At 40.5% G+C, this 16,646-nt stretch overlaps 1 protein-coding gene across 1 annotated transcript in view; it reads left to right on the forward strand.

Moving 5' to 3' along the window:
• slc12a4 (solute carrier family 12 member 4) overlaps nt 1-16,646 on the forward strand; it is a 90,297-nt gene that overhangs the window by 68,685 nt on the left and 4,966 nt on the right. Inside the window, 5 exon segments of the mRNA XM_034186358.1 lie at nt 1,690-1,809; nt 1,912-2,016; nt 10,967-11,135; nt 11,288-11,483; nt 12,596-12,765. Coding sequence (XP_034042249.1) covers nt 1,690-1,809; nt 1,912-2,016; nt 10,967-11,135; nt 11,288-11,483; nt 12,596-12,765 — 760 coding nt within the window.

A 16,646-nucleotide genomic window follows, 5' to 3' on the forward strand; every position in this document is an offset into this window, starting at 1 on the left:
AAAAAATTAGCTTGGGAAGAAATAGATGAAAATGAACAGGACAGCAATCCCCAGTGTTACAAAATATCACCAAACACATAAAACAGCAATGAAATAAAGACATTGTCCTACTTTGTAATCCTCAATATTAGTGGTACAATGATGGCTGAAGAAAGTGTATTTTTTATGCTAGTGTATTGCATTTTATTTTATTTTTTCATAATACTGGTTTCAATCAAGCCCCCCACCTCATTTAAAGGATACTTTTAGACAATTTATTTACCACTGATGTCATATTGCAATAAATGTACTGTGCATTGTCCCTGTTAAATAAAGAAGAGAACATGTTGAACACTGTACTGCAAACAGTAGAATAAAGCCAAAAACAGACATGATAAATATCAGTTACAAAACCACAAGGTTCTTAAAGCTGACCCCCTTTTGGCCCACAATGTTTTGGGCATGAAATGTTAAATCTTAATTATTAAATTTTAATTGTTGTTCATGCTCTAATTTTTGTAGTCTCACTTCTTAATTGTTTCTGAAAAACTGAGTAAAGTTTGAAAGTACTTACTTTTTTAGGTTTGTGCAAATAAAACTCATTCATTAAGGATTATAAAATTCAATAGGAATTCTAAAAAGTCTAAAGTTAATATCCAGTTCACATCACCTAATAGTAATACTAATACAAATACATCACTTCACCAGCATTAAGTTTTTTGAACTGATTAACTGAATTGATTTCTTGATTGTTTTTAACTATGTAATTGTCTCACAAAGGGGGTCAGGGCCCATGCTTGATGACTTGATAATGAGGTCATATTGTGCTTTGGGAACCTTTCTCAACCACCCTACTGCAAACAGTAACCCCACATCTGAAAGATGGCTGCATATATTATGGTTCCTGTGTATTAAGCATTACAATAAGGCTCATTTTGCTGTATTATGTATGTCTGCATCTTGCATCTAACTCTGATTGGGTTTTATACAGTGCCCTGTCAAAGTTTTTTGAATTAATTACCTGACTGGATTTCTTGATTTTTTTAATTACGTAATTGTCTGTGAAAGGGGATCATGGCAATAGCCAGGGCCCAAGTCACTGGAAAAATAAAATACATTGTAATCCTGTATGTTAAGCTGATCAAGACAGAAGTGGTGCTTGTTTACAATTACCTAAACCAGTTAAAAGAAGACCTTTTCCCAAAAGATTATTTATAATAATAATAATAATAATAATAATAATAATAAAAACAAAGGTAGATGGTGAATGTTCAATAGATGTTTTTGCAGTATGAGCATTACCAGTGGTTACATAACCTCTATGTAACTTTAATGATAGCACCAGCAATATATGTTACAAGGAAACATAAAATGCAGCAACATGGCAATAACTGCACTATGCAATTTTAAAGCTTGGGATAAATGTGGTTTGAATTCAGTTTGATCTCTACTACAGGTGCCCCATTGATACCCATGTATTTATTTTTCAGCAATTTCCAGAAAAAGGGAATTCTTTCAAACAAAGCACTTGTCAGAAGTGCCAAAAGTGAGAGGGTTGAGGGCTAACAAAGTTTTTAAAAAATATTCAAGAGAATTTGATTTTTAATGATATTTTTAAACTCACTTAACTTGTTAATATGATGTTTACTTGTGAATATGGTTCTTAGTATATAAATACGTAAGATCAGGCTTTATGTGTCACACCAACAGGGCTCTGTCCTTCCTTGGCATGAGTATGTGCTTGGCTCTAATGTTTATCTCCTCCTGGTACTATGCCATTGTGGCCATGGGCATTGCTGGGATGATCTACAAGTACATAGAGTACCAGGGGTATGTCTGAGGTCTTCTGCTTTTTGACATTTTACTCTGCTGGGGTTCAGCTGACATCTGGTGCTGTTCATTTCTGAGTGTTTTTACTTATGTCACAAACAGAGCAGAAAAAGAGTGGGGAGACGGCATAAGAGGACTATCTCTTAGTGCTGCACGCTATGCCCTTCTAAGGCTAGAGGTCGGACCCCCACACACCAAGAACTGGAGGTACAATTTCACACAGAGTAGATGCTCTCAATGTTGCCTCACAAACACTCACTGTCATCCTCTGGTGAGATTTAACATGCTGTCATATGTGTGCACAGTTGTAAGAAGCATGCATATACACAACTGTGCAAAAGTCATAAAGACCCTAGTGTAAAAGATTTTGTACTTACAAATATGAATACAAATAATTTAAAAATACAACTTGAACAAATAAGAAAATATGACAGAGAAGGTAGGATTATCATTAAACCCGTCATTTAATATTTCATACATACGTTGTACATGCTGGTGGCAGAAACAAGGCTTTTTAATTATCTGAGCTGAATAGACAAAAGTCTTTATAACATGAATCACTGTTTTAAAACATTCAACAATTAAATAAAATTAATTATTGTTGCAAATGGTTCACTGTTTTGAAATGCTGGTAAGTAAATGAGACAGGTGTCTTAAAATGATTCTTTATTTCAATTTTCCAAAATACTAAATTAAGCAGTTTCTTCAGAAACTGATTCATTGTTTTGCAGCAATTGAACCACTACTGTTAAGTGAATTGGAAACTTTAAAATGAGTGTAGTGAAGGTCTTTTAGTGAAGCTTATATTGAAAAAAATGCTACTCTGGATCAACTTAAAAAAAGATGTAATTTGTTACAGCTAATTTTTTTAGTGTCTCACAATGTACTATATTTATGATTTTGTAAAGTGATTCCAGCAGATTTAAACTGGAAACCACAATTTTCCATTAGACCAATATAATAAGTACTTTAAATGAAGTGCACTGTGACAAGTGACAAGTTAGTAATACACCTTAGTATTTCTTCTGTTTTTCTTGTTGCTTAATGCTGAAAAATTATACTGTATTTGTTGTCTTTCTGCCCCCTGTGGGTGTTTGTGGGTGTGGGTGTCTTCTTCTGCAGGCCTCGCGTCCTGTGCACCAGCGTGGACTCTAAAAATTTCCTCTCTATTCGTATTGTCAGTTGTGTCGATAGCATGGCCCAAGCAGAGGGTCACCCCTTTGAGTCTGGTCTGCTTGAGGTTTCTTCCTCAGATCATCACTGTTGTCGTGCGTTACCTGTGCTGCTCCACAGCCTGTCCAGTGGATTTTGATTTAGCACTGTTGTCGTGCGTTACCTGTGCTGCTTCACAGCCTGTCCAGTGGATTTTTATTTTGTTTTAGCACTGTTGTCGTGCGTTGCCTGTGCTGCTCCACAGCCTGTCCAGTGGATTTTTATTTTTATTTTATTTTTTAGCACTGTTGTCGTGCGTTACCTGTGCTGCTCCACAGCCTGTCTAGTGGATTTTTATTTTGTTTTAGCACTGTTGTCGTGCGTTGCCTGTGCTGCTCCACAGCCTGTCCAGTGGATTTTTATTTTTATTTTATTTTATTTTTTAGCACTGTTGTTGTGCGTTACCTGTGCTGCTCCACAGCCTGTCTAGTGGATTTTTATTTTATTTTAGCACTGTTGTCGTGCGTTACCTGTGCTGCTCCACAGCCTGTCTAGTGTCGGATTCCCTGTTTGGGAATCCGCTAGCTTAGCGTAGCTACTAGCTCTTAGCCGTTTTAGCATGGCGGCTTCTCCTGTCTCTCCCGTACTTTTCTGCTCTGGCTGTGAAATGTTTAGTTATTCCACGGCCTCTTTTAGCAGTAACGGTACTTGTAATAAGTGCAGCTTATTCGTAACTTTGGAGGCCAGGCTGGGCGAATTGGAGGCTCGGCTCCGCACCGTGGAAAATTCTACAGCTAGCCAGGCCCCTGTAGTCGGTGCGGACCAAGGTAGCTTAGCCGCCGTTAGTTCCCCCCTGGCAGACCCCGTGCAGTCGGGAAGGCAGGCTGACTGGGTGACTGTGAGGAGGAAGCGTAGCCCTAAACAGAAGCCCCGTGTACACCGTCAACCCGTTCACATCTCTAACCGTTTTTCCCCACTCGACGATACACTCGCCGAGGATCAAACTCTGGTTATTGGCGACTCTGTTTTGAGAAATGTGAAGTTAGCGACACCAGCAACCATTGTCAATTGTCTTCCGGGGGCCAGAGCAGGCGACATCGAAGGACATTTGAAATTGCTGGCTAAGGCTAAGCGTAAATTTGGTAAGATTGTAATTCACGTCGGCAGTAATGACACTCGGTTACGTCAATCGGAGGTCACTAAAATTAACATTGAATCGGTGTGTAACTTTGCAAAAACAATGTCGGACTCTGTTGTTTTCTCTGGGCCCCTCCCCAATCAGACCGGGAGTGACATGTTTAGCCGCATGTTCTCCTTGAATTGCTGGCTGTCTGAGTGGTGTCCAAAAAATGAGGTGGGCTTCATTGATAATTGGCAAAGCTTCTGGGGAAAACCTGGTCTTGTTAGGAGAGACGGCATCCATCCCACTTTAGAGGGAGCAGCTCTCATTTCTAGAAATCTGGCCAATTTTTTGGGATCCTCCAAACTGTGACTGTCTAGCGTTGGGACCAGGAGGCAGAGCTGTGGTCTTATACACCTCTCTGCAGCTTCTCTCCCCCTGCCATCCCCCTATTACCCCATCCCCGTAGAGACGGTGCCTGCTCCCAGACCACCAATAACTAGCAAAAATCTATTTAAGCATAAAAATTCAAAAAGAAAAAATAATATAGCACCTTCAATTGCACCACAGACTAAAACAGTTAAATGTGGTCTATTAAACATTAGGTCTCTTTCTTCTAAGTCCCTGTTGGTAAATGATATAATAATTGATCAACGTATTGATTTATTCTGCCTAACAGAAACTTGGTTACAGCAGGATGAATATGTTAGTTTAAATGAGTCAACACCCCCGAGTCACACTAACTGTCAGAATGCTCGTAGCACGGGCCGGGGCGGAGGATTAGCAGCAATCTTCCATTCCAGCTTATTAATTAATCAAAAACCTAGACAGAGCTTTAATTCATTTGAAAGCTTGTCTCTTAGTCTTGTCCATCCAAATTGGAAGTCCCAAAAAACAGTTTTATTTGTTATTATCTATCGTCCACCTGGTCGTTACTGTGAGTTTCTCTGTGAATTTTCAGACCTTTTGTCTGACTTAGTGCTTAGCTCAGATAAGATAATTATAGTGGGCGATTTTAACATCCACACAGATGCTGAGAATGACAGCCTCAACACTGCATTTAATCTATTATTAGACTCTATCGGCTTTGCTCAAAAAGTAAATGAGTCCACCCACCACTTTAATCATATTTTAGATCTTGTTCTGACTTATGGTATGGAAATAGAAGACTTAACAGTATTCCCTGAAAACTCCCTTTTGTCTGATCATTTTTTAATAACATTTACATTTACCCTGATGGACTACCCTGCAGTGGGGAATAAGTTTCATTACACTAGAAGTCTTTCAGAAAGCGCTGTAACTAGGTTTAAGGATATGATTCCTTCTTTATGTTCTCTAATGTCATATACCAACACAGAGCAGAGTAGCTACCTAAACTCTGTAAGGGAGTTAGAGTATCTTGTCAATAGTTTTACATCCTCATTGAAGACAACTTTGGATGCTGTAGCTCCTCTGAAAAAGAGAGCTTTAAATCAGAAGTGTCTGACTCCGTGGTATAACTCACAAACTCGTAGCTTAAAGCAGATAACCCGTAAGTTGGAGAGGAAATGGCGTCTCACTAATTTAGAAGATCTTCACTTAGCCTGGAAAAAGAGCTTGTTGCTCTATAAGAAAGCCCTTCGTGAAGCTAGGACATCTTTCTACTCATCACTAATTGAAGAAAATAAGAACAACCCCAGGTTTCTTTTCAGCACTGTAGCCAGGCTGACAAAGAGTCAGAGCTCTATTGAGCTGAGTATTCCATTAACTTTAACTAGTAATGACTTCATGACTTTCTTTGCTAACAAAATTTTGACTATTAGAGAAAAAATTACTCATAACCATCCCAAAGATGTATCATTATCTTTGGCTGCTTTCAGTGATGCCGGTATTTGGTTAGACTCTTTCTCTCCGATTGTTCTGTCTGAGTTATTTTCATTAGTTACTTCATCCAAACCATCAACATGCTTATTAGACCCCATTCCTGCCAGGCTGCTCAAGGAAGTCCTACCATTATTTAATGCTTCAATCTTAAATATGATCAATCTATCTTTGTTAGTTGGTTATGTACCACAGGCCTTTAAGGTGGCAGTAATTAAACCATTACTTAAAAAGCCATCACTTGACCCAGCTATCTTAGCTAATTATAGGCCAATCTCCAACCTTCCTTTTCTCTCAAAGATTCTTGAGAGGGTAGTTGTAAAACAGCTAACTGATCACCTGCAGAGGAATGGTCTATTTGAAGAGTTTCAGTCAGGTTTTAGAATTCATCATAGTACAGAAACAGCATTAGTGAAGGTTACAAATGATCTTCTTATGGCTTCGGACAGTGGACTTATCTCTGTGCTTGTTCTGTTGGACCTCAGTGCTGCTTTTGATACTGTTGACCATAAAATTTTATTACAGAGATTAGAGCATGTCATAGGTATTAAAGGCATTGCGCTGCGGTGGTTTGAATCATATTTGTCTAATAGATTACAGTTTGTTCATGTAAATGGGGAATCTTCTTCACAGACTAAAGTTAATTATGGAGTTCCACAAGGTTCTGTGCTAGGACCAATTTTATTCACTTTATACATGCTTCCCTTGGGCAGTATTATTAGACGGTATTGCTTAAATTTTCATTGTTACGCAGATGATACCCAGCTTTATCTATCCATGAAGCCAGAGGATACGCACCAATTAGCTAAACTGCAGGATTGTCTTACAGACATAAAGACATGGATGACCTCTAATTTCCTGCTTTTAAACTCAGATAAAACTGAAGTTATTGTACTTGGCCCCACAAATCTTAGAAGCATGGTGTCTAACCAGATCGTTACTCTGGATGGCATTTCCCTGATCTCTAGTAATACTGTGAGAAATCTTGGAGTTATTTTTGATCAGGATATGTCATTCAAAGCGCATATTAAACAAATATGTAGGACTGCCTTTTTGCATTTACGCAATATCTCTAAAATCAGAAAGGTCTTGTCTCAGAGTGATGCTGAAAAACTAATTCATGCATTTATTTCCTCTAGGCTGGACTATTGTAATTCATTATTATCAGGTTGTCCTAAAAGTTCCCTAAAAAGCCTTCAGTTGGTTCAGAATGCTGCAGCTAGAGTACTGACGGGGACTAGCAGGAGAGAGCATATCTCACCCGTGTTGGCCTCCCTTCATTGGCTTCCTGTTAATGCTAGAATAGAATTTAAAATTCTTCTTCTTACTTATAAGGTTTTGAATAATCAGGTCCCATCTTATCTTAGGGACCTCGTAGTACCATATTACCCCATTAGAGCGCTTCGCTCTCAGACTGCGGGCTTACTTGTAGTTCCTAGGGTTTGTAAGAGTAGAATGGGAGGCAGAGCCTTCAGCTTTCAGGCTCCTCTCCTGTGGAACCAGCTCCCAATTCAGATCAGGGAGACAGATACCCTCTCTACTTTTAAGATTAGGCTTAAAACTTTCCTTTTCGCTAAGGCTTATAGTTAGGGCTGGATCGGGTGACCCTGGACCATCCCTTGGTTATGTTGCTTTAGACGTAGACTGTGTTTCATAATTATTGTATGGCCTTGCCTTGCAATGTGGAGCGCCTTGGGGCAACTGTTTGTTGTGATTTGGCGCTATACAAGAAAAAAGTTGATTGATTGATTGATCAGAGGGAGTTTTTCCTTAACCACTGTCGCCTGTGTGCTTGCTCTAGAGGTTGGTAAAGTTAGACCCTACTTGTGTGAAGCACACACTGAGGCAACTTTGTTGTGATTTGGCGCTATATAAGTGGAATAAATTAAATGAAAATAAAATTAAATAAATGAAAATAAATTACTGTAAGGTTATGAATGACTTTGTCTGTCTTTATAGGGCCCTGAGATAAATTGGCGTCCTGTTCATCTTGCCATATTACTGCTGGAATAGGCTGGGGTTGTGGTTAGGGTTAAAACTAGTGACGGTAATTTGACCCCGCCATGAAAATGTGATGCATTTCCTGACAATATCACCAAAAAAAAAAAAAAACACAAAAAAAATGTGAGAATGCGCTTAACACAAAAAATGCAAGGGGGGCATGAATCCCATTCATCAATGTAACACACACACACACACACACACACACACACACACACACACACACACACACACACACACACACACACACACACACACACACACACACACACACACACACACACACACACTCCTATCCCCCAACCTCCCTCCTGGTTACCCACCTGTTTCAAGGACAAGGGGACACTGGATCATGTAGACCAGGGGTAGGCAACTTGTTCCAGAAAGGGCCAAGAGGGTGCAGGTTTTCTTTGCAGCCACTGACTCCACCAGGTGATTTCACTGATTAACTGATTTCACCTGCTCAGAGTGACCACTTTTTCCACATTTTGTTATGTTACAGCCTTTTTCCAAAATGGATGATATTCATTTTTCTCCTCAAACTTCTGCACACAATATCCCATAATGATAGTGTGAAACAATGTTTTTTTTTTGTTTTTTTTTTTAGATTTTTGCAAATTTATTAAAAATACAAAAACTATGAAATCATGTGTACATAAGTATTCACAGCGTTGGACATGAAGCTCAAAATTGAGGTCAGGTGCATCCTGTTTCCAGTGATCATCCTTGAGATGTTTCTACAGCTTAATTGGAGTCCACCTGGGGTAAATTCTGTTGATTAGACATGATCTGGAAAGACACACACCTGCCTACATATAAGATCCCACAGTTGACGGTGCATGTCAAAGCACAAACCAAGAGTGAAGTCAAAGGAATTGTCTGTAGACTTCTGAGACAGGATTGTCTCAAGGCAGAAATCTGGGGAAGTGTACAGAAACATTTCTGCTGCTTTGAAGGTCCCAGTGAGCACAGTGGCCTCCATCATCTGTAAATGGAAGAAGTTTGGATCCACCAGGACTCTTCCTAGAGCTGGCTACCTGTCTAAACTGAGCGATTGCAGGAGAATAGTCAGGGAGGTGACAGAGAACCCAATGGACACTCTGTCAGAGCTCCAGCATTCCTTTGGGGAGAGAGGAGAAACTTCTAGATGGACAACCATCTCTGCAGCAATCCACCAATCAGGCCTGTATGATAGAGTGGCCAGATGGAAGCCACTACTTAGTAAAAGACACATTGCAGCCCACCTGGAGTTTGCCAGAAGGCATCTGAAGGACTCTCAGACCATGGGAAACAAAATTCTCTGTTCTGATGAGATAAAGATTAAACTCTTGGTGTGAATGCCAGGCGTCATGTTAGGATGCAACCAGGCAGCATCCCTACAGTGAAGCATGGTGATGGCAGCATCATATTGTGGGGATGTTTTTCAGTGGCAGGAACTGGGAGACTAGTCAGGATTGAGGGAACCTGATGGAGCTTGAGAGGTGATGCAAAGAGGAATGGACAAAACTCCCCAAAAATAGGTGCGCCAAGCTTTTGGCATCACATTCAAGAAGATTTGAGGCTGTAAATGTGGCCAAAGGTGCATCAACAAAGTATTCACCAAAGGGTGTGAATACGTCCGTACATGTGATTTGTTTGTTTTTTTATTCTTAATAAATTTGCAAAATTAAAAAAAATACTTTTTATGTTGTCATTATGGGCTGCTGTGAGTTTGTCCGTTTTGGAATAAGGCTGTAACATAACAAAATGTGGAAAAAGTGAAGTGCTGCACATTGTTTTGGTGATTGCAGTAATCACACTGCCTGCTTTGCAAGAGCCAAGCATGACTCAAACCACCTTGATGGAGAGTCAGAAAATACCTTGTCTTGATGGAAACATGAAACAAGGCAAGTACATCAATAAAATATAAACAAGGTGGATTAATCTGCAGAAATCCAAGTAGTGCTAATAGAATAGAACAGAGCCTTTATTGTCATTGTATGTATACATACATAGTAAATTTTGCAGAGTAAAATTTACTCTGCTGGGATAACTTTTGGCCCTTGTCCAAATAGAGTTAAATATACTCTATCACAGTGCTAAATCAACTGTTATTGGAGTAGAAACACTTGACTTGACAAGACTGTAGAGCTGATTTTCACTCTACAATAGAGTGTATTTTACTCAGCAAGATTTACTGTGTACATACAGCGAAATTTAACCCATCCTAATTAGAATAGAATAGAATAGAATAGAACAGAATAGAATGCTTTTATTGACATTATACACAAAGTACAACAAAATTAAAAGACAACTCCCATAGTGCAAGGGTGTAAAAAAAGTAAATATAAAAAGACAAATAAGAATATATACATGCATTTACAAAGGAGCCAGTAGGTGTATATAAATAAAAGTCTGCACTATTCACTGCATTCACCCTTATAAAATAAATGCAATGAATAGTGCAGACTGTAGGCTAATGTGCATTCAATACCCGTATTGCACTTGGGTAGAACATGTTGGTGAATCTGGATGTGCGGGCCTTGATGGACCGGTACCTCTTTCCTGAGGGCAGCAGTCAGAACAGGCTGTGACCAGGGTGTGAACTATCGAAGCTGATGCTTCTGGCCCTGCGCAGACATCTGGTGTCTGTCCAACCACTATCCAACCACTAGGAGCAGTGGCCAGCCATTGCCAGCACCTGGGGACCAACTCCAGTTGCAGAGACGCTGCCTTGGTCAGGGACAGAAAAAGGAGGAGACCCTATATAAGCATGTTTTTGATTGTGGGAGGAAACTGGACTGCCCAGAGGAAACTCACGCAGACATGGAGAGAACATGCAAATTCCACACAGAAGGGCTGGAAAGTGATCCAGCGACCTTCTTGCTGTGAGGCACCAGTGCTGAACCACTAAGTCTCCATGCCACCCATGCTGGTGAAGACCAGACTGTTGTCTTCCCTGAGATACAATGCATTCAGTTCACGTTTTAGTTTCTTTCTTTTTTTTTTGTCTCTTGATCTCTTCTGTGACCTTGTGCTCTGCAGACCTCAGCTGCTGGTACTGCTCAAACTGGACGAGGATCTCCATGTAAAATATCCACGACTACTGACTTTTGCATCACAGCTAAAGGCAGGAAAGGGCCTGACCATTGTGGGTTCTGTCATTCAAGGCAATTTCCTGGACAGCTACGGAGAGATGCAGGCGGCCGAACAGGTCAGCGACGGAAAGACAAAATGAACTTTGGGATTTCTGTTGCACTTTAGGGGCGACTGTATAAATTTACTGGTCAGAATTTGTTGGCTTTAATAGGAGCTACTTTCATGTAATCACAGGCCATTGCTCAGTCTGTCTACTTTCCCCGTTAGGCCATCAAGAACATGATGGAGATTGAGCGAGTCAAAGGTTTCTGTCAGGCTGTCGTGGCATCGAAGGTGCGTGAAGGCATCATGCACCTGATCCAATCCTGTGGTCTGGGAGGTATGAAACACAACACAGTGGTCATGGGTTGGCCATACGGCTGGAGACAGAGTGAGGATCCTCGTGCCTGGAAGACCTTCATCAGTAAGATCCTCACTGTACATCCTGCTCATTTCTTCTCAGGTCCCACAGCCAATGGGCTTGAATACAATGACTCAAAGCATGCGGTAAAAGCCTTTATTATGCATATTGAATATTTTATGCAGGTTAACCTTCAAGCCTGAGTGGGGTCATTTATGACCCCAGCCAAATATTTATATGTGCTGTTGTGATAATTTTGATCAGAACTAGACACATTCATCATGAAATGCCGCGCGCAGTACTATTTTCCATGTAAAGCGCAGTAATATGTACATGTGTGGGGTAGGTATTTGGTTGAACCCTCATGTGTTTGATGTAAACTGGGATACACAGTGGAAAAATTGGAGAATGACATTATATTTAGAGGATGTGGTCAACAGGACCATAGAAAGTCGGCAGCCTTCGAACAAATGCAACTATTGGTAATTTTTTAAAAGTAGGTCAAGGTCACCGGCCATCAAACCCATGCTAAGTACTCCTCCAAGGCATGTACCCACCAAATATGAAGTTTTTGTAAGCAATAGGTGCCGAGCTACGTTGCGGCGAACTAATTACAGCCAGACAGACGTACAGACTGATGGACGAACGGATGGACAACCCGGATGCTATATGCCCTGGCTCGTGGCGCAAGCGCCGCACGGGGCATAAAATATGTAATGGTATGATTTTGTCAGCCTACTTATTCGACAGCTTTCCTTTGTTTTTTTTCTTTTTTTCTTTTTTTTTTTTATAGGAATTGTCCCATTGGTGTAGCGAGGATAATGGAAACTTATGTGGGGTCATTTATGACCCCAGAAATATATGTTTGTTTGTTTTTTTGTTAACATTACAGGCTTTGATTTTATCATAAAAAAAATCAATAATTATGATAGCAGTTCAGAATAGCTGTCACAGATAAAGGACGTATAGCTGGATACACACAAATAGAGCAGTTTAAAAAAATATAATAAATAACCCCATTTGGTCATTTTAGTTGCTTTGTAAATTAGCTTGGTCACTTGAGGGTTAATAATCCTGGTTAGTGTACAAATTACTTTTTATGAAATGCACAAACACGCAGTATATCAGGTAAAACCTTTAAAAGGTAAATGTTCTATGTTTGTGTTTGTATCCAGACACAGTACGCTGCACCACAGCTGCCCACCTGGCACTCATGGTACCCAAAAACGTGTCCTTTTACCCCAGCAACCATGAACGCTTCACAGATGGTAATATTGATGTGTGGTGGATCGTTCATGATGGGGGAATGCTAATGCTGCTGCCTTTCCTCCTGAAACAACACAAGGTGAGATTAAATAATTACCCTTTGTGCCAGCAAAGGGTATTGTAATCAGTGCTGTGTGTGTGTGTCTGCCTGTGAAAAAGATATCTAAAAACTCCTGTACAAATTTTCACCAAACTTGGTGGGAATATTACTTGGTCAGGTATCTCAAGATAATTAACTTTTTGAGAGGATGGGACAAAGGTCATGGTCAACAAAAAAACATGTTGTGAATCACACATTTTCTGTGATATGTCTACAACCAGTAGGGCTAGAGAGGTGATCTCAAGTTAATACTATTCAGCAAAATATTTGTGGTTGATTGGTAGCATGAACTATTGGACATGGTATTCAGTATTCTTACTCTGACTAGATGTTAAATGACATGTTGCACTGAAATCATAACAATAAGGATTTAGACTGTTAGTGAACATCCAATGATCCACTGGGATTACTTTGTGCATTTCTGTGATGGTTTCAAAGTATACAGCATTCGCAGCAAGCAGCTATGGAGACTTCTGAAAAACAAAGTACTCGTGAGTACTTGTGTGTTTCTGACAAGTAAAATAGCTATTGGAAGGGTCCCAGCATGCGCTTCAATGGAACGTAGCTGCCAATGTTAAGAACAGAGGCACAGATTAATTCCAAAGTTTACATAAGTATGATGTCGTGTTATGATGACTTGTTTTGAGTGAAAACTGTTCATTTTGATGTAGTCACGTTAAAAGCAGCAGCCCTGAGAAGGTTTGGTACACCGGCAGCCATGAGTCATAAATGCAGCCTGTTAAAATCAAAACAAAAAGCTGGTGTTGTATATAACTGTGAAAAAGAATCTGAATCTAATATATATATATATATATATATATATATGCGTCATCATGTTGCCTGTGAAAATGTCATGGAGACATTCCACGTCCATGAAGCAGTAATAAACAGCTGACATGCGGGTTGTTTTTATTATTATTATTATTATTATTATTATTATTATTATTATTATTATTATTATTATTGTATTATTATTTTTGAAGGGATTATTCAACATTAATTCTCTTTAAAAAGTTCCTTATTGAGATTGACAGTATATTGACCTATGATCATTTAGGCATAAAAACACACGAGATACACAAACTCTTGTGCCAAACATACTCCTCATGTGTAGAATGCATATGTGTAGAATTCACATAAACACACCAAACATTAGTGCAGTAGATAACAGAATATTTGCAGAGGAATCCTGCACATCTGGTTACAAGCACAAAACTTTGACTGTGTACACCTTTTGGTATATATTTTAGAAAGATAAAGTTAGCCATTTGAATTTTCAATAGGGGGCCAAGTAGGGGTCAATTGAAGAACTGCATAGTGGTAAAAAAAATGTTCTGATAATATTGAAAGCTATACCACATTATGTGTCTGAACACAAAGATTCCAAAAGGTATAGTTTGGACTATCTGTGACTGAATGTTCTGGAGTTATGGGGTAAAAACAGCAAGCATGGCGACAAAGGTCACTTTCGGTTTGTACAGGGGTCAAAAGTTAAAGTTGCTCCAATTATGGTAAAACATGATTCATATTATTGGTTGAGTAAGTAGGATTTTAAAAAGGAATAGTTTGCACCATGTGTCATGCTTAGTTATCATGTTATGGGGTAACAGATGTCACATGTCACAGAATCCTATGGACGTCGACATTGTTTGACCTTTACTTTGCAGACCAAACATTCAACACAGTCAGAACTATTCCATTTGTTATTCCTATTAGTTCAACCAATAATTTGCACCACATTTTACCAAAACTGGAGCAACTTTAACTTTTGCCCCTTTTCTTGCTGTTTTTACCCCATAACTCCAGAACATTCAGTCATAGATAGTCCAAACTATACATTTTTGCAATCATTGTCATCAGATACATAATGTGGTATCACTTTCAATATGATTGGAACATTTTTTAATTTTGACCCTGTGCAATTCTTCAATTGACCCCTATTGGCCCCCTATTGAAAATTCCAAAGTTATTTTTCTACAATATGTACCAAAAGGTATACACAGTCAAATTTTGGTGCTTGTGACTGGATTTGAACAATTCTTACAGTTATCTGCTGTACTACGTCAGGGTGCTGCTATACAAGGCGCTCACTACACACCGGGAGCAACTTGGGGATTAAGGACCTTGTGTTGTGTGGGCCGCTGAAGAGGAGGTACTGCTGGCCCACCACCACAAGATGGCGCCCTGCTTGAAGTGCGGGCTTCAAGCACGAGAGGGCGTCGGAGCGACAGGGAGTGACAGCTGTCACTCATCATCCGTACCAGCTGTCACTCATCCACTACACATCACCACCACCATAAAGGCCGGACTGCAACTCCACCTCCCCGCCGAGAAATCAGCTACCAATCAGGTAACTTCTCTGCTGACTTACAAGTAACAACCTGAACTTCTTTGCAGCCGTTTCCTGTGGTGTGTCCTTATCTGTGGGATTGGCGTTTGGTGTGATCAGCGACGGCTTCGCCTCACACCCCAAACCAGATAAGTGGTTAAACAGGAGCTGCACAAGTGTGTGATTGGAGGTGGAGGTGCTCCCTCATAACTAAACACTGACTGTGGGATTACTGAGTGTGCGAACTCACACTCATCAGTACTGTCTCTGTTCTCTGCCAGCAGTACCGGGTCTGACTGCTGAAGACAGTGGCCACTGGGGCGCAGGGCTGGCGGCTCCGGTGTTCTTCAGATCCGTTGGTGGTGGAAGCTGTGTGGGATCCGGACTCTTCTCTCGCCAGACGTCTTCTATCATTGAGCCTGCCCACACGTCACCTTGTGTATAATTGACATTCCACCATATTGTTATTGTCTGTACTTCGTTGTGCGATTCACAACATTAAATTGTTACTTTTTAGCTTATCCATTGTCCGTTCATTAACGCCCCCCTGTTGTGGGTCCGTGTCACGACACTTTCACAACACCTTGCCCCAAGGCCCTTAGTGAGTTTCTGGTCAGGCTGCGGTTTGAACCAAGGATCTTGTAGTCTGAAGCCAAACGTTTAACCACTACCATCACCTCCCCATCACCTCCTGCTGTCCTCCTCCTCTCCGGGTGCTTTGGATTCATCCCACATCCAAAAACATGTAGGTTAGATGAAGTGAAAACTTTAGAATGACTGTGGGTGTGAATGTGCTTGTCTGTCTACATGTGGCCTTGTAACAGACTGGCATCCTGGCCAGGGTGTACTTTGACTGCTGGAATAGGGAATAGGATCCAGCCCCCCCCCCACCCCCCGTGACCCTTAACTGGAGTAAATGGATATAGAAAATGAATGGATGGACATCCTGCATATGCCTTTTTTCTAATATCAGTGAACATCTTTGGTCTTGGATATATTGAGCAGAAGGTGGGACTCCTCACACCACTTGATAGTCACTGATGACTGGACCATGGCCAGTTTCATTACCATCAAGCATGCTAACAATGACCTGACATACTTAATGATGGTCCTATTTTCCTACGTGCCTCAGACACATATGGTTTAGATCAGGGGTGGCCAAGTTCGGTCCTCGAGAGCCACCTTCCTGACACTCTTAGTTGTCTCCCTGCTCCAACACACCTGAATCCAATGAAAGCTCATTAAAAGTCTGCTAACAAGTCTTTCATTGGATTCAGGTGTGTTGGAGCAGGGAGACAACTAAGAGGTCAGGAAGGTGGCTCTCGAGGACTGAAGTTGGCCACCCCTGGTTTAGATGATGCTTAGTAGCGGTGGAAAGCACACATCCTTGTGTGGAGCCAGTTGAAGGAGCAAACTTGATCAGATAGACTTCCATTTTCAATCACTCTTTGCATCCTTTTGGCTAAAAAGCTGAGACTCAAACTGTTCTAGCAGCCTGTTGGTTAAAATACAAGGTTTAAATGTGTTGAAA

Source organism: Thalassophryne amazonica, chromosome 2, assembly GCF_902500255.1.
Source record: "Thalassophryne amazonica chromosome 2, fThaAma1.1, whole genome shotgun sequence".
In the NCBI taxonomy this organism is placed as follows: domain Eukaryota; kingdom Metazoa; phylum Chordata; class Actinopteri; order Batrachoidiformes; family Batrachoididae; genus Thalassophryne; species Thalassophryne amazonica.